The sequence below is a fragment of the Scyliorhinus torazame genome, chromosome 17 (assembly GCF_047496885.1).
Source record: "Scyliorhinus torazame isolate Kashiwa2021f chromosome 17, sScyTor2.1, whole genome shotgun sequence".
Taxonomy (NCBI): Eukaryota; Metazoa; Chordata; class Chondrichthyes; order Carcharhiniformes; family Scyliorhinidae; genus Scyliorhinus; species Scyliorhinus torazame.
Genome location: NC_092723.1, coordinates 189,633,412 through 189,656,051, shown reverse-complemented (window position 1 = coordinate 189,656,051; position 22,640 = coordinate 189,633,412). Strand labels below are relative to the sequence as shown.

The 22,640-nt window shown below is 48.1% G+C and overlaps 1 protein-coding gene across 4 annotated transcripts in view; it reads right to left on the bottom strand.

The window, feature by feature from the left end:
- Positions 1-22,640, bottom strand: part of LOC140394528 (centriolar coiled-coil protein of 110 kDa-like) — a 96,350-nt gene that overhangs the window by 13,654 nt on the left and 60,056 nt on the right. For all 4 annotated transcript variants that reach the window (XM_072481880.1, XM_072481882.1, XM_072481883.1 and 1 more), the window contains 2 exons: positions 20,334-20,402; positions 20,148-20,207 (listed from right to left, as the gene is read on the bottom strand). In XM_072481880.1, coding sequence (XP_072337981.1) covers positions 20,148-20,207; positions 20,334-20,402 — 129 coding nt within the window. The remainder of the gene's footprint in view (positions 1-20,147; positions 20,208-20,333; positions 20,403-22,640) is intronic.

Sequence of the window (22,640 nt, the reverse complement as noted above, 5' to 3'; positions counted from 1 at the left end):
GAGTATCCGGGTGTGCCGGTGTGTGTGAATATCCGGGTGTGCCAGTGTGTGAATATCCGGGTGTGCCGCAGTGTGTGAATATCCGGGTGTGCCGGAGTGTGAGAGTATCCGGGTGTGCCGGAGTGTGAGAGTATCCGGGTGTGCCGGAGTGTGAGAGTATCCGGGTGTGCCGGAGTGTGTGAATATCCGGGTGTGCCGGAGTGTGTGAATATCCGGGTGTGCCGGAGTGTGAGAGTATCCGGGTGTGCCGGTGTGTGTGAATATCCGGGTGTGCCGGAGTGTGAGAGTATCCGGGTGTGCCGGTGTGTGTGAATATCCGGGTGTGCCGGTGTGTGTGAATATCCGGGTGTGCCGGTGTGTGTGAATATCCGGGTGTGCCGGTGTGTGTGAATATCCGGGTGTGCCGGAGTGTGTGAATATCCGGGTGTGCCGGAGTGTGAGAGTATCCGGGTGTGCCGGAGTGTGAGAGTATCCGGGTGTGCCGGTGTGTGTGAATATCCGGGTGTGCCGGTGTGTGTGAATATCCGGGTGTGCCGGTGTGTGTGAATATCCGGGTGTGCCGGTGTGTGTGAATATCCGGGTGTGCCGGTGTGTGTGAATATCCGGGTGTGCCGGAGTGTGAGAGTATCCGGGTGTGCCGGTGTGTGTGAATATCCGGGTGTGCCGGAGTATGTGAATATCTGGGTGTGCCGGTGTGTGTGAATATCCGGGTGTGCCGGAGTGTGTGAATATCCGGGTGTGCCGGAGTGTGTGAATATCCGGGTGTGCCGGTGTGTGTGAATATCCGGGTGTGCCGGAGTGTGTGAATATCCGGGTGTGCCGGAGTGTGTGAATATCCGGGTGTGCCGGTGTGTGTGAATATCCGGGTGTGCCGGTGTGTGTGAATATCCGGGTGTGCCGGAGTGTGTGAATATCTGGGTGTGCCGGAGTGTGTGAATATCCGGGTGTGCCGGAGTGTGTGAATATCCGGGTGTGCCGGAGTGTGTGAATATCCGGGTGTGCCGGTGTGTGTGAATATCCGGGTGTGCCGGAGTGTGTGAATATCCGGGTGTGCCGGAGTGTGAGAATATCCGGGTGTGCCAGTATGTGTGAATATCCGGGTGTGCCGGAGTGTGTGAATATCCGGGTGTGCCGGAGTGTGTGAATATCCGGGTGTGCCAGTGTGTGTGAATATCCGGGTGTGCCGGTGTGTGTGAATATCCGGGTGTGCCGGAGTGTGAGAGTATCCGGGTGTGCCGGTGTGTGTGTGAATATCCGGGTGTGCCGGTGTGTGTGAATATCCGGGTGTGCCGGAGTGTGAGTATCCGGGTGTGCCGGAGTGTGTGAATATCCGGGTGTGCCAGAGTGTGAGAGTATCCGGGTGTGCCTTCAGTGGTAGGGAAATTACTGGAGAGAATTCTTCGAGACAGGATCTACTCCCATTTGGAAGCAAATGGACGTATTAGTGAGAGGCAGCACGGTTTTGTGAAGGGGAGGTCGTGTCTCACTAACTTGATAAGAATTTTTCGAGGAGGTCACTAAGATGATTGATGCAGGTAGGGCAGTGGATGTTGTCTATATGGACTTCAGTAAGGCCTTTGACAAGGTCCCTCATGGTAGACTAGTACAAAAGGTGAAGTCACACGGGATCAGGGGTGAACTGGCAAGGTGGATACAGAACTGGCTAGGCCATAGAAGGCAGAGGGTAGCAATGGAGGGATGCTTTTCTAATTGGAGGGCTGTGACCAGTGGTGTTCCACAGGGATCAGTGTTGGGACCTTTGCTCTTTGTAGTATATATAAATGATTTGGAGGAAAATGTAACTGGTCTGATTAGTAAGTTTGCAGACGACACAAAGGTTGGTGGAATTGCGGATAGCGATGAGGACTGTCTGAGGATACAGCAGGATTTAGATTGTCTGGAGACTTGGGCGGAGAGATGGCAGATGGAGTTTAATCCGGACAAATGTGAGGTAATGCATTTTGGAAGGGCTAATGCAGGTAGGGAATATACAGTGAATGGTAGAACCCTCAAGAGTATTGAAAGTCAAAGAGATCTAGGAGTACAGGTCCACAGGTCACTGAAAGGGGCAACACAGGTGGAGAAGGTAGTCAAGAAGGCATACGGCATGCTTGCCTTCATTGGCCGGGGCATTGAGTATAAGAATTGGCAAGTCATGTTGCAGCTGTATAGAACCTTAGTTAGGCCACACTTGGAGCATAGTGTTCAATTCTGGTCGCCACACTACCAGAAGGAGGTGGAGGCTTTAGAGAGGGTGCAGAAGAGATTTACCAGAATGTTGCCTGGTATGGAGGGCATAAGCTATGAGGAGCGATTGAATAAACTCGGTTTGTTCTCACTGGAACGAAGGAGGTTGAGGGGCGACCTGATAGAGGTATACAAAATTATGAGGGGCATAGACAGAGTGGATAGTCAGAGGCTTTTCCCCAGGGTAGAGGGGTCAATTACTAGGGGGCATAGGTTTAAGGTGAGAGGGGCAAGGTTTAGAGTAGATGTACGAGGCAGGTTTTTTACGCAGAGGGTAGTGGGTGCCTGGAACTCACTACCGGAGGAGGTAGTGGAAGCAGGGACGATAGGGACATTTAAGGGGCATCTTGACAAATATATGAATAGGATGGGATTAGAAGGCTACGGACCCAGGAAGTGTAGAAGATTGTAGTTTAGTCGGGCAGTATGGTCGGCACGGGCTTGGAGGGCCGAAGGGCCTGTTCCTGTGCTGTACATTTCTTTGTTTTGTTCTTTGTTTTGTTTGTGCCGGTGTGTGTGAATATCCGGGTGTGCCGGAGTGTATGAATATCCGGGTGTGCCGGTGTGTGTGAATATCCGGGTGTGCCGGAGTGTGAGAGTATCCGGGTGTGCCGGTATGTGTGAATATCCGGGTGTGCCAGTGTGTGTGAATATCCGGGTGTGCCGGAGTGTGTGAATATCCGGGTGTGCCAGTGTGTGTGAATATCCGGGTGTGCCGGCGTGTGTGAATATCCGGGTGTGCCGGAGTGTGAGAGTATCCGGGTGTGCCGGAGTGTGTGAATATCCGGGTGTGCCGGTGTGTGTGAATATCCGGGTGTGCCGGTGTGTGTGAATATCCGGGTGTGCCGGTGTGTGTGAATATCCAGGTGTGCTGGAGTGTGTGAATATCCGGGTGTGCCGGAGTGTGAGAGTATCCGGGTGTGCTGGTGTGTGTGAATATCCGGGTGTGCCGGAGTCTGTGAATATCCGGGTGTGCCGGAGTGTGAGAGTATCCGGGTGTGCCGGTGTGTGTGAATATCCGGGTGTGCCGGAGTCTGTGAATATCCGGGTGTGCCGGAGTGTGAGAGTATCCGGGTGTGCTGGTGTGTGTGAATATCCGGATCTGGCGGAGTGTGGGAATATCCGGATCTGCTGTAATGTGGGAATATCCGGGTGTGCCGGAGTGTGTGAATATCCGGGTCTGTCGGAATGTGTGAATATCCGGGTCACTGGTCTGCCGGAGTGTGTGAATATCCGGGTGTGCCGGAGTGTGGGTATATCCGGATCTGGCGGAGTGTGGGAATATCCGGATCTGGCGGAGTGTGGGAATATCCAGAACTGCCGTAATGTGGGAATATCCGGATGTGCCGGAGTGTGGGAATATCCGGGTGTGCCGGAGTGTGGAAATATCCGGGTGTGCCGGAGTGTGGGAACATCCGGGTCTCCGGTCTGCCGAAGTGTGGGAATATCCGGGTCTCCGGTCTGCCGGAGGGAGTGGAGGGTAAAGCTCGTGTTCAGTTCTTTGAGAACTGTTTTATCAAGCCAGATGTGAAGGCTGAGTGTTTCAAATTGGAAAGGGTGCAGCACATCTCCGCTTGGAGGCAGAGGGATAGGCATCGTGACAAGCTTATAATCATCGCCTGCACAATTTTAAAGATTGCCAGTGTGTCCTGGAGATGGCGAGGCGTGGTGTGACCTGGTTCCATAAGGAAGCAAGAATTTCCTTTTTCCAGGACTTTTCGGGGTGACGACGCTGAAGCATGGAGGTTTTGGCGATGTTCGAAGGCAGCTGGACTGAATTATCCTGAAACCCTGAAATGATATCCGACGACTCGGTTACGTCTTTCAATGATACAGCTGATATTTTGCACTCAGAAAATTTGAAATCCGGACTTGCTCCACATCAGGGGCATTTCACAGTAACTTCACTTGAAGCCTACTTGTGACAATAAGCCCATTTTCTTTTCATTTCATTCATTTATTTTCATTTCATTTCATCATGTTGTTATTTGTTAATTTCATGGTCATATATTCTGTTTAATGGGAGGTCTATAATGAATGTCTTTTTCTTGTCCTCGAGTGTTCCAGCGACTTTTATTAATCGTGGTAGTTTTGCTGATTATCCATATTATTTTTGAATTATATCCTCTCTTTAATCATTTCAGAACAGAGCGAGGTGGGTGGAGGGTACAGGTCATTGTGGGAGGGTTGAGAATGCCGGGGGGGTGGGGGGCGCATTTGTCTCCCGTTCCCTTGTTGGCTTTTTCCTTCTCCTCCTTGTTGAGGAGGTTGTCTCCTGATGGAATGGCTTCCTGATCGATGCAGCGTTAGCTCTGCAGCTCCTCACCTTTATTGGAGGATGTCTCTTTGCAACTATCATGATTCTTTTGTATTTTTGTTATGTTGGGGTTTCTATATTAACGATGATATCCTGCGTTGGTACAGGCAGGATTTTATCTGAGAGAGGAACATGTTCAGTACATTCTGGTGCCTCTGGTGTTGCTCGAGGTGGGGGGGGGGTATAGCGCATGCCCAAATATGGCCTGATAATCCCATCCTATTCTTCTTCTGGTTGTCTACGCGATGGCAGGAACTAATTTTAAACTTTGCGCTTTCAATGTACGTGGAATTTATCATCCTATCAAAAGGGAATAGGAGGATAAAGTGGATATAGCCTTGTGACAGGAGGCTGACTTGGGAAGGCAGGTTTGGGTGGGGCAGGGATTTTGACAAGTAGCAGGGGTGTGGCAGTTTTGGTCAACAAGAACGTTCCCTTCAAGATGGAGAATTGTGTTAGGATAAGGGAGGCAGGAGATTGTCAAGGGATTAGTACATAGAGAAACTGTCTCAATAATGAATGTATATGGCCTGCCGAATTGCCCCTGTAGCTTATCACCAAGACCTTTTTAGACTTTGTGGAGTTGACTTTGGTTAACTCTTCTGTGGGTGGAGACTAATTATCATCGGAATCCCTTGATGGACAAGCTCCTAGTTACCAGAGATTCCCCCCACCCTGCAGGCGAAGCTGTGGCCTCGGCGTGAGAGCAAATGAGATGTGTGGAGAAGATTTCTATTTTTCACCGGCCCCTCGTCAGTGTCAGACTAGAATTGACAATTCCTCTGCCGAGGACGATCCTACACTTTGTCCTCTTGCACTGTGGGAAGCTGTGATCTCCGACCATGCTCCTGTCGGCCTGGAATTTTTGCTTGAGGGCTCCCCACCCCCCTACGCCACTTCCTGACCTAGGTCATGGCGGTTTGACCCTCCCTGCTTAGGAATAAATCCTTTATTACATATTTTAAGGTGTACGAGCTTTTACTCAGTTAATTCCCCTTCTGACGTCACCCCTTCCATCTTGTGGGGGACCCGCAAGGTCATCGCTAGGGATTGGTTATTTCTTACATTATAACAGGAGAATGTTAGAGAGCCACCGCTGATTGGACGAGGTAGCGGAGAGGTACAGGAGGGCTCCCAGCAAGCAGTTGCTGAAGGAGGTTAACACAGCTGAAGTAGCTCTGGATTCCTTAATGACACAGCAGGGCGACAGAAGGAAAAAACATACGTGTTTGGGAATAAGCTGCATAAGTACTTGTCCTTTCTGACGAAGGCGGCAGCAGACTTTAGAGTTATTCCTCTGTGCGCAGCTCAGGGGTAGACGGTTAATGAAAATGGAAAATATTAATGGGTCTTTTAGGGTTTTGTTTTTTGGCTGAACTCTACAAGTCTGATCAACCTGGATATGTTGGTGGTCACATGCATAGCTGCTCTTCCTTCGAGTGGTTTCCGAGGATCAGCTTTTGGCCTTCAGTGCACCTATCTATAAAAAGGAAGTGGCTGCGGCCATTACGGAGCTTCAGCCGGGGAAGGTCCGAGGTCGGGTGGTTTTGGGTGTTAACAGGAATTTAAGGATCTGTTTATGGAGCCCCTGCTGGGTGTGTCTTGTCACTCCTTTGAGACAGGTCTGCTGACACAAACTCTGCAGGAGGTAAACGTCTCCCTGATTCTGAAGACCGGCAAGGATCTGGAACAATTTGCCTCCGACAGGTCAATCTCGCTTCAGAGTGTTGATTTGAAATTGTTGTCTAAGGTATTGGTGAGACGGCTCGAGGGAGTTTTACTAATGATTGCCCAGGAGGATCACACTGGGAGCGTAAAGGGTACGTTTTCCAGTAACAACATTAGACGGTTATTGAAAAAAGCAAGAGGGTAGCCAGGGAAAGGGTTGGCCCACTGAAGGACAGGCAAGGGAATCTATGTGTGGAGCCAGAGGAAATGGGCGAGGTACTAAATGAATACTTTGCATCAGTATTCACCAAAGAGAAGGAATTGGTGGATGTTGAGTCTGGCGAAGGGTGTGTAGACAGCCTGGGTCACATTGAGATCCAAAAAGACGAGGTGTCCCTCATGGCAGACTGGTACAAAAGGTGAAGGCACACGGGATCAGAGGTGAGCTGGCAAGGTGGATACAGAACTGGCTAGGTCATAGAAGGCAGAGAGTAGCAATGGAAGGGTGCTTTTCTGATTGGAGGGCTGTGACTAGTGGTGTTCCACAGGGATCAGTGCTGGGACCTTTGCATTTTGTCGTATATATAAATGATTCGGAGGAAAATGTAACTGGTCTGATTAGTAAGTTTGCAGACAACACAAAGGTTGGTGGAATTGCGGATAGCGATGAGGACTCTCAGAGGATACAGCAAGATTTAGATTGTTTGGAGACTTGGGCGGCGAGATGGCAGATGGAGTTTAATCCGGACAAATGTGAGGTAATGCATTTTGGAAGGTCTAATACAGGTAGGGAATATACAGTGAATGGTAGAACCCTCAAGAATATTGACAGTCAGAGAGATCTAGGTCCACAGGTCACTGAAAGGGGCAACACAGGTGGAGAAGGTAGTCAAGAAGGCATACGGCATGCTTGCCTTCATTGGCCGGGGCATCGAGTATAAAAATTGGCAAGTCATGTTGCAGCTGTACAGAACCTTAGTTAGGCCACATTTGGAGTATAGTGTTCAATTCTGGTCGCCACACTACCAGAAGGATGTGGAGGCTTCAGAGAGGGTGCAGAAGAGATTTACCAGGATGTTGTCTGGTATGGATGGTATTCACTATGAGGAGAGGTTGAATAAACTTGGTTTGTTCTCACTGGAACGACGGAGGTTGAGGGGTGACCTGATAGAGGTCCACAAAATTATGAGGGGCATAGACAGAGTGGATAGTCAGAGACTTTTTCCCAGGGTAGAGACGTCAATTACTAGGGGGCAAAGGTTTAAGTTTCGAGGGGCAAGGTTTAGAGGAGATGTACGAGGTAAGTTTTTTACGCAGAGGGTAGTGGGTGCCTGGAAATCGCTACCGGAGGAGGTGGTGGAAGCAGGGACGATAGTGACATTTAAGGGGCATCTTGACAAATACATGAATAGGATGGGAATAGAGGGATACGGACCCAGGAAGTGTAGAAGATTTTAGTTTAGACGGGCAGCATGGTCGGCACGGGCTTGGAGGGCCGAAGGGCCTGTTCCTGTGCTTCTTTGTTCTTTGAATGTATTCAGGCTTTCCAGAAACGGGCACTAGTTGGGCTGGTGAGATCCTTAGATGCAGAGAAAGTCTTTGATTAGGTGGAGCGAAATTATCTGGTGCACCCACAGCGCAGGTTTGGTTTGGGTGAGGAATATAGTAACTGGGTTCAGGTGCTGTATCAAAGATCCCTGGCAGCTGTGCTCACGAATGGCTTTAGGTCCAAGAACTTTGGCTTGCAGAGGGGGACCAGACTGCGGTGTCGCCTGCCCTCCTTGCTGTTTGCATTGGCCATAGAGTTGTTGCCGAGGATATTAGGAGGGACCCCTTGATATTGGGGTTGAGCTGTGGGAAGAAGCAACATAAGGTTATGCTTTATGTGGCTGATGTGCTGTTGTTTGTGTTGAAGACGGATGTCTCAGTTCCCACTATTAGTGATGTGGTGGGTAGATTTAGTGCTTTTTCCAGTTATAAGATTAATTTTACAAACTCGGAAGAATAGATGCCTAGACTATTTTCTAAATGGGAAAAGGCTTCGGAAATCTGGAACACAAAGGGACTTGGGAGTTCTAGTTCAGGATTCTCTTAAGGTTAACATGCAGGTTCAGTCGGCAGTTAGGAAGCCAAATGAAATGTTTGCATTCATGTCGAGAGGGCTAGAATACAAGACCAGGGATGTACTGAGGCTGTATAAGGCTCTGGTCAGACCCCATTTGGAATATTGAGAGCAGTTTTGGGCCCCGTATCTAAGGAAGGGTGTGCTGGCCTTGGAGTGGGTCCAGAGGAGGTTCACAAGAATGATCCCTGGAATGAAGAGCTTGTCATATGAGCAACAGTTGAGGACTCTGGGTCTGTACTTGTGGGAGTTTAGAAGGATGGGGGGGACGGGGACACACTTCATTGAAACTTACAGAATATGGAGAGGTCTAGACAGAGTGGACGTGGAGAGGATGTTTCCACCAGAGGAGAGATTAGAACCCAAGGGCACAGCCTCAGGCTGAAAGGAGGATCCTTTAAAAATGAATGTCCCAGGGTTCTCAGTATTTAGGAAGGACAGGCATAAAAGAAAAGGTGGTGGCGTGGCCCTGCTGGTTAAAGAGGAAATTAACACAATAGTGAGAAAGGATATTAGCTCTGACAATGTGGAATCTGTATGGGTAGAGTTGAGAAATACCAAGGGACACAAAACATTAGTGGGCGTCATATATAGACCCCCAAACTGCAGTGGTGAGGTTGGGAATGGCATTAAACAATAAATTAGAGATGCATGTAATAAGGGAATATCGGTGATCATGGGTGATTTTAATCTTCACATAGATTGGGCAAATCAAATTAGCCACAATGCCGTAGAGGAGGAATTCTTGGAGTGTATACGGGATGGTTTTCTTGACCAATATGTGGAGGAACCAACTAGAGAGCAGGCCACCTTACACTCGGTACTGTGTAACCGAAAGGAATTATTGCCAATCGGGCTGTACGGGACCACTTGGCGGTGAGCGACCATAACATGATAGAATTTTTTATCAAGATGGAGAGTGAAGTAGTTGATTCAGAGACTAGGGTGCTGAATCTTAATAAAGGGAACTATGAGGATATGAGGCGTGAGTTGGCCTTGATAGATTGGGGAGAGTTACTTAAAGGGATGACAGTGGATAAACAATGGCAAACATTCAAGGAACGCATGGGGGAACTACAGCAACTGTTCATTCCTGTCTGGCACAAAAGAAAAGAGGGTAAGAGGGCCAATCCATGGCTCACAAAGGAAATTAGAAATAGTGTCCGATCCAAGGAAGAAGCATACAGATTGGCCAAGAAAAATAATAGGTCTGAGGATTGAGAGCAGTTTAGAATTCAGCAAAGAAGGATGAAGGGATTGATTAAGAAGGAGAAAGTACAGTACGAAAATAAGCTTGCAGGGAATATAGAGACTGACACTAACGAGTTTCTATAGATATGTGAAGAGAAAGAGATTGGTAAAGAGAAATGTAGGCCCCCTACAGACAGAAACAGGGGAATGTATAATAAGGGACAAAGAAATGGCTGAGCAATTGAATACATACTTTGGTTCGGCCTTCACAAATGAGGACACAAATCAGATCCCAGAAATGTTGGGAGAATGAAAGGTTTAATGAGAGGTAAGAACTGAGGGAGATCAACATTAAGTAGGGAAATGGTGCTGGGAAAACTGATGGGATTGAAGGTGGATAAATCCCCAGGGCCTGAGAATCTGCATCCCAGAGTGCTTCAGGTGGCGGCTCTGGAAATAGTGGATGCATTGGTGGTCATCTTCCGGGATTCTATCGACTCTGGATCAGTCCCTGCAGATTGGAGGGTAGCTCACGTCACTCCAATATTCAAAAAGGGAGGTAGAGAGAAAGCAGGGAATTATTGACCAGTAAGCCTAACATTGGTAGTGGGGAAAATGCTTGAATCCATTATCATTATCGGACTTTATAGCGGAACGTTTAGAAAGCAGTACAGCATCAGTCAGAGTCAGCATGGATTTATGAAGGCAAAATCATGCTTGACAAATCTGCTGGAATTCTTTGAAGAGGTAACCAGTACAGTTGACACAGGGGAGCCAGTCGATGTGGTATATTTGGACTTTCTGAAGGCGTTTGACAAAGTCCCGCATAGGAGATTGTGTAAAATTAAAGCGCGTGGGATTGGGGGAAATAAGAACATAAGAATTAGGAACAGGAGTAGGCCATCTGGCTCCTCGAGCCTGCTCCGCCATTTAATGAGATCATGGCTGATCTTTGTGGACTCAGCTCCACTCTCCGGCCCGTACACCATATCCCCGAATCCCTTTATTCTTTAGAAAGGCATCTATCTTTTTCTTAAAAACGTTTAAAGAAGGAGCCTCAACTGCCTCACTGGGCAAGGAATTCCAGAGATTCACAACCCTTTGGGTGAAGAAGTTCCTCCTACACTCCGTCCGAAATCTACCTCCCTTCTTTTGAGGCTATGCCCCCTAGTTCTGCTTTCCCCGACCAGTGGAAACAACCTGCCCGCATCTATCCTATCTATTCCCTTCATAATTTTCTATGTCTCAATAAGATCCCCCCGCATCCTTCTAAACTCCAATGAGTACAGTCCCAGTCTACTCAACCTCTCGTCATAATCTAATCCCCTCAACTCTGGGACCAACCTAGTGAATCTCCTCTGCACTCCCTCCAGTGCCAATATGTCCTTTCTCAGGTAAGGAGACCAAAACTGAACACAATACTCCAGATGCGGCCTCACCAACACCCTATACAATTGCAGCATAACCTCACTAGTCTTGAACTCCATCCCTCTAGCAATGAAAGACAAAACTCGATTAGCCTTCTTAATCACCTGTTGCACCTGCACACCAACTTTTTGCAACTCGTGCACCAGCACACCCAGGTCCCTCTGCACAGCAGCATGTTTTAACATCTTACCGTTTAAATAATAATCCATTCTGCTGTTATTCCTCCCAAAATGGATAGCCTCACATTTGACAACATTGAATTCCATCTGCCAGACCCTAGCCCATTCACCTACCCTATCCAAATCCTTCTGCAGACCAAGGGAGAATCTTTCTCCTTTGGCTTTGGCTCTCAGTGAAGAGAGAGACCAGCCTAGCAGCTACAGCAGACCAAGTAAGTCCCAAGTCAACGAACGCTACGAGATAGACGCTCCTAGTTGCTACCCTGTAAACAGCTCAACCCAGCAGCCTCAGAACCGAGCAACGGCCATTGCTCCTCTGACTGAGCGGGCGCCCGAAGCTAAGTATAGGCCTTAGTAATAGTGTTAGTTTAGTTTGTAGAGTTTATGCATGAGTAGATTTGACTGTGTGTAAATAAATGAGCATTGCTTTTGAACTTACTAACTGGTGTATCGAGTCATTGATCAGTATTCGGTTCTGAACCTTGTGGCGGTGTCGAAAGATACCTGGCAACTCTTGAGCAAACGTGATTAAATAGAGCCAAATTAAGAGCCAACCAAAAGTTAGCAACATTTACTGGTGACATCTGACGGGACTCGATTTAGAAGTGGCCTAACCACTCCGAGAGAACTCAAAATTTGAATTGAGAATCCAATTGGGAACAGAAAGAAAAACCACAAGCGTCAAAACAGTACTGATCAAGCCTCTGAGATTCGGAAGTGTGTTAATGCATGCTTACTAACAGGGATACAAGGTAAACCTGAGAGATTTTGTTGCGAAAAACTGTCGGAAGTTTTGTAGGCCGGAAATTAGCGTAAGCCGTACCCGTGTTTACATCACCACTTTATCACCCCCTGTCCCAAATTCGTTAGAGATCCTAGTAGAGAGAATGGCAATGAAGGCAATGGAACGCCTTATGAACCCCCAGGAATTCGAGGTCGCAGCGACCAGCAGTAGAGTAGGACAGTGTCCCATTTGGGAAGAAGAGATCAGGAAATATCTCAAAGGGAAAGGATGGCCCCTTTGGAGTGAATTCTGTGATAATGAGGAAACAGGACCCGGGAGTACAGGACATACTTGGTGGGAGAACCTGTCAGAAATCCACAAGAAGAGCTTGGGAAAAGCTCGCAAGCCGATGGCAATCGTGTCCTGTTTGGCACAATTGCGAGGCACAGAGGAGGTTGTTAGGACGCTCCGTAGAGAGATAGAGGAGAGAGTTAGAAGTAGTGAGGTAGACGTGAGTGAGGTAGAGAAAGAGAATCGAGATCTGAAAGAGCAGTTAGCAGCAAGGGACAGAGAGATGGATGATGCCAAGAGGGCACATCAGTCTTGTCTCGTGCATTTGAACAGCTTTCAGACACAATACGATAAGGCCTACCAGGACACGCAACGTGTGGTCTTGGTAAGACAAGAAACAGAACAGCAAGTTCTGCAAAATGGCTTTCAAAGTACATTCGGACCCCAATTAGATCAAGAAAACGGCCCGATTGGCAGGAATTCAACGAGACTGCCCATAGATACGTACATGGGACACGTACGCAGGAAAAAAAAACAGAAAAGGAAAGCGCCCAACCCCCAACCGAACAGGCAGAACACCCCCCCCATGAATCCTGTGACCACACACCGCAGGAGAAGGAGAAGCAGACTTCCTTTACACAACCCCGTTAACCGTGACCCAATTACGGGACGCATGTGGAAAACCTGCACCGTTCCTTCCCACACCCGACCCCCACCAATTTTTCGCGAAAGCCAGACAACAGGCTGCCATGTACGGCCTGGACGAAAAGGAGCAAGTGAAGCTCACAGTTTTAAGCCTCGACCCTTCAGTCGTAGCAGCCCTTCCCGACCCACAGAATGTAGGACGAGGCACACTCCAAGAGATGCATACAGCGATCCTTGATGCGATCGGCTTTAACAGAGGAGACCCCGTAGAAGGCCTAAATAAGTGTAGACAAAACAAGACAGAGCACCCCACAGCGTTTGCTGGACGTTTGTGGATTTACTTTACAGCAGTTTTTCGAGAGTTAGACCATAAGACATAGGAGCGGAAGTAAGGCCATTCGGCCCATCGAGTCCACTCCACCATTCAATCATGGCTGATTTCAACTCCATTTACCCGCTCTCTCTCCATAGCCCTTAATTCCTCGAGAAATCAAGAATTTATCAACTTCTGTCTTAAAGACACTCAACGTCCCGGCCTCCACCGCCCTCTGTGGCAATGAATTCCACAGACCCACCACTCTCTGGCTGAAGAAATTTCTCCTCATCTCTGTTCTAAAGTGACTCCCTTTTATTCTAAGGCTGTACCCCCGGGTCCCAGTCTCCCCTGCTAATGGAAACAACTTCTCTACATCCACCCTATCTAAGCCATTCATTATCTTGTAAGTTTCTATTAGATCTCCCCTCAACCTCCTAAACTCCAATGAATATAATCCCAGGATCCTCAGACGTTCATCGTATGTTAGGCCTACCATTCCTGGGATCATCCGTGTGAATCTCCGCTGGACCCGCTCCAGTGCCGGTATGTCCTTCCGGAGGTGTGGGGCCCAAAATTGCTCACAGTATTCTAAATGGGGCCTAACTAATGCTTTATAAAGCTTCAGAAGTACATCCCTGCTTTTATATTCCAAGCCTCTTGAGATGAATGACAACATTGCATTTGCTTTCTTAATTGCGGACTCAACCTGCAAGTTTACCTTTAGAGAATCCTGGACTAGGACTCCCAAGTCCCTTTGCACTTCAGCATTATGCATTTTGTCACCGTTTAGAAAATAGTCCATGCCTCTATTCTTTTTTCCAAAGTGCAAGACCTCGCACTTGCCCACGTTGAATTTCATCAGCCATTTCTTGGACCACTCTCCTAAACTGTCTAAATCTTTCTGCAGCCTCCCCACCTCCTCCATACTACCTGCCCCTCCACCTATCTTTGTATCATCGGCAAACTTAGCCAGAATGCCCCCAGTCCCGTCATCTAGATCGTTAATATATAAAGAGAACAGCTGTGGCCCCAACACTGAACCCTGCGGGACACCACTCGTCACCGGTTGCCATTCCGAAAAATAACCTTTTATCCCAACTCTCTGCCTTCTGCCTGACAGCCAATCGTCAATCCATGTTAGTACCTTGCCTCAAATACCATGGGCCCTTATTTTACTCAGCAGTCTCCCGTGAGGCACCTTATCAAAGGCCTTTTGGAAGTCAAGATAGATAACATCCATTGGCTCGCCTTGGTCTAACCTATTTGTTATCTCTTCAAAGAACTCTAACAGGTTTGTCAGGCACGACCTCCCCTTACTAAATCCATGCTGACTTGTCCTAATCCGACCCTGCACTTCCAAGAATTTAGAAATCTCATCCTTAACAATGGATTCTAGAATCTTGCCAACAACCGAGGATAGGCTAATTGGCCTATAATTTTCCATATTTTTCCTTGTTCCCTTCTTGAACAGGGGGGTTACAACAGCGATTTTCCAATCCTCTGGGACTTTCCCTGACTCCAGTGACTTTTGAAAGATCATAACTAATGCCTCCACTATTTCTTCAGCTATCTCCTTTAAACTCTAGGATGTAGTCCACCTGGGCCCGGAGATTTATCAATTTTTAGACCTCTTAGTTTCTCTAGCACTTTCTCCTTTGTGATGGCTACCATATTCAACTCTGCCCCCTGACTCTCCGGAATTGTTGGGATATTACTCATGTCTTTTACTGTGAAGACTGACGCAAAGTACTTATTTAGTTCCTCAGCTATTTCCTTGTCTCCCATCACAAAATTACCAGCGTCATTTTGGAGCGGCCCAATGTCAACTTTTGCCTCCCGTTTGTTTTTAATGTATTTAAAGAAACTTTTACTATCATTCCTAATGTTACTGGCTAGCCTACCTTCATATTTGATCCTCTCTTTCCTCATTTCTCTCTTTGTTATCCTGTTTGTTTTTGTAGCCTTCCCAATCTTCTGACTTCCCTCTACTCTTTGCCACATTATAGAATTTCTCTTTTGCGTTGATGCATTCCCTAACTTCCTTTGTCAGCCATGGCTGCCTAATCCCCCCTCTGATAACCTTTCTTTTCTTTGGGATGAACCTCTGTACTGTGTCCTCAATTACTCCCAGAAACTCCTGCCATTGCTGTTCTACTGTCTTTCCCACTAGGCTCTGCTCCCAGTCGATTTTCGTCAGTTCCTCCCTCATGCCCCTGTAGTTACCTTTATTTAACTGTAACACCTTTAAGTGCTTACAGTTTAAGTGCTAACACCGAGTTAGCCCGCACCCATTTGTCCCCAAATAATATGGCCAAATGGACCCGACGCCCACGCCACAGAAGCAGGACGAAAAGCTTGTGCAAATTATGACCCCTCAGATGAGGCCCACAATGAAAAATGGGCCCCACAATGAAAAACAGGCGCCGGAATGTGGCGACTAGGGGCTTTTCACAATAACTTCATTTGAAGCCTACTTGTGACAATAAGCAATTTTCATTTCATTTCATTTGAAGAGATTGTCCCGCGCTTGGGAGCAATCAAAACCGCATTTATAACACCCGATGAAGAGCAGGTAGAAATGAACCCAGTTAAGGCACACCAGAACCCCGCATGGGTAAATGACGGCAGGAACAGCCAACCCCAGCCCAAAGCTCAGGAATGTTATAATTGTGGACAGCTAGGACACTTTGCACGAGAGTGCAACGCGCCCCAGAAGCAGCAGAGAAACCAACAGACAGGCACCCTAAACAGGAATAGGGCAAAGCCGATCCATAGCGTTAGCGCCCGTTCAGAGAATGCAGACATGAACGGCACCGACTGACTGTGTTCGGGCTCCCCAACTTGGGTCTGCGACACCCTTTGGGACAAGTCCGGTAGACCAGTAGTAGTAGGCAAAGTTCGGGGACAACCCGTGGAATTTCTTTGGGACACAGGAGGGTCCCGCACCACACTCAATTCCTCCACGATGTTCCAGCGAGACACGTGGCCCACAACAGACACCATTACACTCAGCGGCTTTACAGGCCATTTACAACAGGGACACATCACAGCCCCTATAGCAATACAGATAGGGAACATCGCAACCAAGCACCCCGTAGTTTTAGTTGATCTGCCCCAGTCAGCAGAACATATCCTTGGGATCGATTTCATGAGCTCCCATAACCTTTCTTTTGATCCAGTTAACAAGTGTGTTTGGAAAATGGCAAAGGCAGCACGAGCCCCCGCCACGCTCACAGTAGGAGAATACGTAAATAGGATTAGCTCGGTAGGAGACTTCGGATTCAACCCTCGAGCCATTAGTGCAGCCAAACAGGTTAGGGCAGTCCTGCAGGAACATAAAGCAGCATTTGCACAGCACAAGCACGACTGTGACAGTTTAACTGGCTCTGTGAACGTTACAGGTCCCGACCCTAAACCCCAGAAGCAGTACGGATTTCCCCAGGATGCAGAGGGAGAAATCTCCAAAGTAATAGAGAGTTTGTTGGATCAAGGCGTACTCAGATCAGTAGCCTCCACAAACAACACACCGATTTGGCCCGTCAGGAAACCGGATGGATCATGGCGACTGACCATTGATTACCGGGAACTGAACAAAGTAACCCCAGCAGCAGCCCCCAGCGTAGCCACGAGTCCCGAGACCATACTCAAACAGAGACTCCAGTCAAATTTTTTTTCGGTTTTGGACATTAGTAATGGCTTCTGGTCCATTCCATTGGCTAAAGCGTGCCAGTACAAATTCGCCTTTACATTCCAAGGGCAACAATACACGTGGACGTGACTTCCACAAACATGGGCAGCACGGTAGCTAATGATTAGGACAATTGCTTCACAGCTCCAGGATCCCAAGTTCGATTCCCGGTTTGGGTCACTGTCTGTGCGGAGTCTGCACATCCTCCCAGTGTGTGCGTGGGTTTCCTCCGGGTGCTCCGGTTTCCTCCCACAGTCCAAAGCTGTGCAGGTTAGGTGGATTGACCATGCGAAATTGCCCTTAGTGTCCAAAATTGCCCTTAGTGTTGGGTGGGGTAACTGGGCTATGGGGATAGGTGGAGGTGTGTGGTTGGGAAGGGTGCTCTTTCCAAGAGCCGGTGCAGACCCGATGGGCCGAATGGCCTCCTTCTGCACTGTAAATTCTATATACAAAAAAAAACAACTCCCCCCTCCATTTTCCACCGACAGCTGGCAAATGGATTAGCAAAATTTTCCCGCCCTGATTGTCTGGTCCAGTATGTAGATGACTTGTTACTACAGACAGACACAAAGGGAGAGCACATTTCACTTCTCGCCGAACTCCTAGCACTCCTAAAAGAAACTGGTTGTAAAGACAACCACAAGAAGGCCCAGATTCTGAAAGAAAAAGTGATTTACTTGGGAACAGTGATCACTCATGGTAAACGCGAGATCGAGCACAAGAGAATTGACTCGATTGTCAAATTGCCCCTTCCCCACAATGTCTCAGCCCTCCGGTCATTTTTAGGACTAGTTGGTTACTGCCAAAACCATATTGACGGTTTCGCCACTAAAGCAGCGCCCCTTTCCAAACTTCTCAAGAAGCAGGCACCTTGGGAATGGCTTCCACAGCATACAGATACCGTGAACACTTTAAAAACGACAGGTCCCAGATCCACATACCCCGTACGCTAGAGGTAGCAAGCACCGACCGAACCCTTTCGGCCGTGCTCCTCCAGGAACGCCACGACCAGTTACGCCCTGTAGCATACGCCTCACGCATGTTAGACCCCGTAGAGCAAGGATTTTCTGCCTGTGAAAGGCACTTGCTCGCAGTTTTTTGGGCAGTGCAATACTTCGCATACATTACAGGACTCAACCCCATCAATATTTGGACAAGACATCTAAGAAAATACTGCCGTACTGCGAGCCGTCTCGCAGCCTGTGTGATTTACCATCCCAGTGTTTGAGGATGTAAATAGCAGAGGGAAGCAAACTAAGGGTTGCCAAAACCAAACAAAAGAATTTTGAACGTAACGAGCCAAAATGGGGTGCGTTTGGGCCGCGGCGGGTAAGAAATGGGTGGAACCCCCGGGTAGGACGGTGATCAATGCTGTATGTGCTCTACCTGAGCTTAGCTGACCAGAGGGGGGTCCTCAGGCAGGGCGGGGACCAATGCTAGTTTCTCCACTGCCTGAGCAACCAGCAAGAACGGGTAAAAATGTGGTCGCCGTGGGGGCTGCCTCTCGAATTAGGAGAGCAACTATGGGTCGGGTTCTGTAGACACACTAGTTCCTCTGAACTATTGTCTGGGACAAACTTGTACCTTTAACAAGGTTCTGGTGACAAACTAGATCCTCTGAACTATTGTCTGGGACAAACTTGTTCCATTAACAAGTTTCTGGGGACAAACTAGATCCTCTAACAGCCATTGGCTGTCAAAGGGGGTGGTGACATGGGGCCGTGAAAAACTTTTCGAGTTTACACACAACACTTAACGCTAACACTAACGAACAAACATACAACAAACATGGTGCAGGTTCCATCAGAAAGGACACCGTATCTCTCCATCGGTTCCTTTTTTCTCCATCATCTGGACACCTCACTGCTCAATAGCGAACAGAGTCGCAAAAGGACTTGTTTGGTGGGAGTCAGACTCTAAGTCATCATCTTCTCCCGGCTACCAAACTCTAACCGTGCTAAAGCTGCTTGGGGTGAATTGGGGTCCATCTCATCATTCCGGATGAGCCTGAACGAATTGTCTCGGTGCCAGAAACGTGTGTCGAAGTTGGAGCTACTGTGCTTCAATCCGTAATCGTCGGGCGGTCAGGGGCTTTGATAGAAGTGATCTCGAATGGGTCAGTAGAATCATGCACAGATTCGCTGGGAGTGGGGCCTGGTGCAGGGGTGTAGTCGTATCGTGGTGTGCTGTGGCTGTCGTCATCGTGATCGCTATCACTGTCACTGTCGCTGCTGGTTGGGGGGAGGGAGAGGCGGAGTCGTGCCTCTGGGGGCGGAGTCGAAGTCGTGTCTGAGGGCGGGCTGGAGTGGTTGGGGGAGGGTAGGTATACGTCATCTGATCGCTGGGCATGTCCTGGTGACTGTCAGTCTGCTTTGTCTTAGCTTCTTCTGGCGCCGGGGAGTCTGTCCTAACATTGTGCATCTAAATATTTCCCTTTTGTCCCCAGAGATGGCTCATTAGTATGTAAATCGTTTGGTAGTTTCTGTCCTGTCTGAGCGTTTAAGGTTCTAATCAACAGACAGAGCTTGCACCTGCTTGTTTCTTAGCATTGTCCAATTTTCCCTGCAGTCTTTGCAAGTGTCCATTTTGTAATCGGGAGGTGGCCATCCTTGATGGCTAGTTTACCCTCTGCAGGTCTGATCATTTTATGGGGACAGAAGGACAGGTTCTGCTGGGTGTGAAAATCCTATTATTGTTAATATTTTAGAGCGCGGATAATGGCCCACCCACTCGGAGCGAGATCTAAACTGACGTCCGCTCTTTCTCCTATCCAGGGCAACCTGGACTTTCCACCAGGTCTCATGGGTTTGATACTCGGAGAGATGGAGGCATTTGGAGGCTGGGAGATATGTTCAGTGATGCTTCTTGTCATTCCCTTGAGCCATATTGTAAGTCTTGTTCTCCGAGTACATAGAGGCGTGCAGCCTGGGATATTATCCTATCTCATTGACACGGCCGTATCCTCTTTCTCCCCATAATTTTTTTTTCTGATCGATCAAGTATTAAAGATGGAGGCACTAGTTTATAAAGTCTGTTATTCTAAAGTCATCCTGTCTTGCTCGTTCTTATACTAGCAACCATTTCTTGTTCTGTATAAAACTTAAAAATCTAATGAAAATACATTTAAGAAAATAGAAGCAAAAAGACATTTCTGCATAAACAATGTTACCCAGGTACACCTACTTTTGTAGAATTACTGTTGCATTCAAAATTGAGGTTTCTGTAATAACTAGCTTGTCATCTAGGATGTGCGATGTTTTAGAAATTCTCCTTGTACAATTAAAAGTTGAAATAAATCAGATAACTGAAACAAAACCATTCTGTCCCTTACCCTTGTCTGTGAAGTAGTCTTTGGACTGGGGCATTCTGCCCCTGGCTTGGTTGAAGAATTCTGTAAGTAAGCAGGATAAGGTGCAATTTTATTTTGTACAACAAACGGCTTTACACTACAGATCTCTATCTGACCTTATTCAGATTTCCAGCATCCAGCGTATTTTGCTTTTCTTTCTGATCTTACCTGGTTTCAGAGGAACTCTTCGGTTTCACGTTGGACTTTTGTTTGCTGGTTATCCCCATTTCAGCAGCCCTTGAAAATAAAAGACAACTCTGACCAGCTTCTAAAAGGTGACAATCATTTCCTAATCCAAACCTGGTTGTTTATCTCCCAAACTTGACTTTGCAGGAACCAGGAGAAGCGTATTTGTCACCAACTCTTATAACCTGGGCGCTGGGTCTTGAAAGAAAGTGCAAACTATATGTTCAGCTATTTAAATATCAAATATTACAACTGTTATGTGTCAGAGAATACATCCCTGCTGGTAATAATAACAATAGCTATTGTCACAAGTAGGCTTCCAATGAAGTTACTGTGAAAAGCCCCTAGTCGCCACATTCCGGCGCCTGTTCGGGGAGGCCAGTACGGGAATTGAACCTGCACTGCTGGCTTTGTTCTGCACTACAAACCAGCTGTTTAGCCCACTATGGTAAACCAGCCCCACAGCCTGTGCAGCGCCACATACTCTGCAGTGAAGTTAGCAGTGTGTCTGCACGGGTTTCAGTTAATTATATGAGCAACCTCGGTAATAAAACCTCTCAGTGTGTTGGTAGGAATCGAGAGTGTGGGCACAAAGAACAAAAAGTACAGCACAGGCCCTCCAAGCCTGTGCTGACCATGCTGCCCGTCGAACGTAACACCTTCTACACTTCTGGGGCCTGTATCCCACTATTCCCATCCTATTCAAGTATGGCACCTCTATATCTTTTCTCTTTCTGCCAAATTCAAACATATAACAAAAGAGAAAACTGGCTACAAGGATTGAGGCAAAAAAACATAACGGAGCGAAAGAAAAAAATCGTCAACTAAATTGGAGATGACGTCAAGACGGAGAAAGACTTTTGGGATCGGACTTCCACATACAGGTTGGGCAAAGCAAGCCACGGATGCTGAAAGTTTTTTTAAAGAACAACTACAACCGTGAGTACAGAGGAACTACAGTTGGAAAACATATTTGCAGCTGAAGGGGTAGATTCTGGGCTGCAGCGAACACACATGTGGTGAAGCTAAACGAGCTGTGGGAACGAGGATTCAGAAGTTGTCTGACTCTGTACAAGAGATTACTCAGCAAAACGGCAATGAATCTATTTAATATATACAAGTTATACTTTACACTCCCAGTGCAGACCCTGCTGGGAGGTTAGGTCTCACCAGGCCCCAGGTTGGACCTGCTTTTATCCCCTGCCTTATACAGCCCCAGATTGTAAACCTCCTCCCCCTACTCAGTGAGCTTGTATTCCATGGACCCAACAGGGAGATCAACGATGGTTTCCCTATGATGCTCATGGGGGTTATAACCCCCCACCCCCCCATCCCCAGACGCCACTGACGGAGGCTTTGTGCTTAGCCCATGGCTGACCATCCACTTGCGGTGGATCTGAATCGGGTGGAGTGTAACAGGTAGCTGCACACCACTTCCTGGCTGACCGCCAAAGGGGAACCACAGGGACCTCTGTGCCGTACACACTGTTGTCTGCCAGTGCAGTTACCTCCGTGTCCACATCGGAACCGAGTCGTAGTATTCTCAGTGTTGATTGTGACAACCCAGGCGGCTGGGCCCATACCCCCAGGTAGCTCATGTTGCGATGACAGTGGCTCTATCGTCAGTGGAAGATCCCCACAGGCGACCTCAAACCTGGTAAAGTGTGTGATGTGTTTAAGGGTCTTTCCCTGGACTCGGAGCCTAAATGATACCGGGGAAGTCTGTTCCAGCGCCACGCCCGGGAGGCACAACTCGCTATCTCCGAAATATTGGGCGAGTAGTGTGTCCCTGGCGTGAACCATTCGTCCCGACATACCAGAACCACGGCAACTCTTCACTGCTTCCTGCTCCCGCTTCCTTCCCCCCGCTTCCTGCCCCCCGCTTCCTGCCACCGCTCGACCTTGGTCCCTAGGTTAGGAAAATCGAAACTCACCAAGTCCGGAGCCGTCGTCGCATTAAATGTCCAGCTGGAGAAATCCCAGTGCTCACATGCAGCCTTGTGCGTTAATGAATACAAAAACACCAACCATTTGCTTAAATGTTTGGACTGCCTACTCAGCCAGTCCATTCGAGGAAGGATGATATGGCGCAGTGCGGGTGTGGTGAATGCCATTTTGCCGCATAAAAACGGCAAACCCCTTGATGGCAAAAGGTGTGCTATTATCTGTCACTCGCACCTAGTGCCCATCCCTGGATCCTTGCCGACCCAATAGGCGGGATGCTTTTGTCTTCCTGAATAGGCAGAACAACGGCTTGTGGTCCGTTATGATAGTGAAATGCCGTTCATA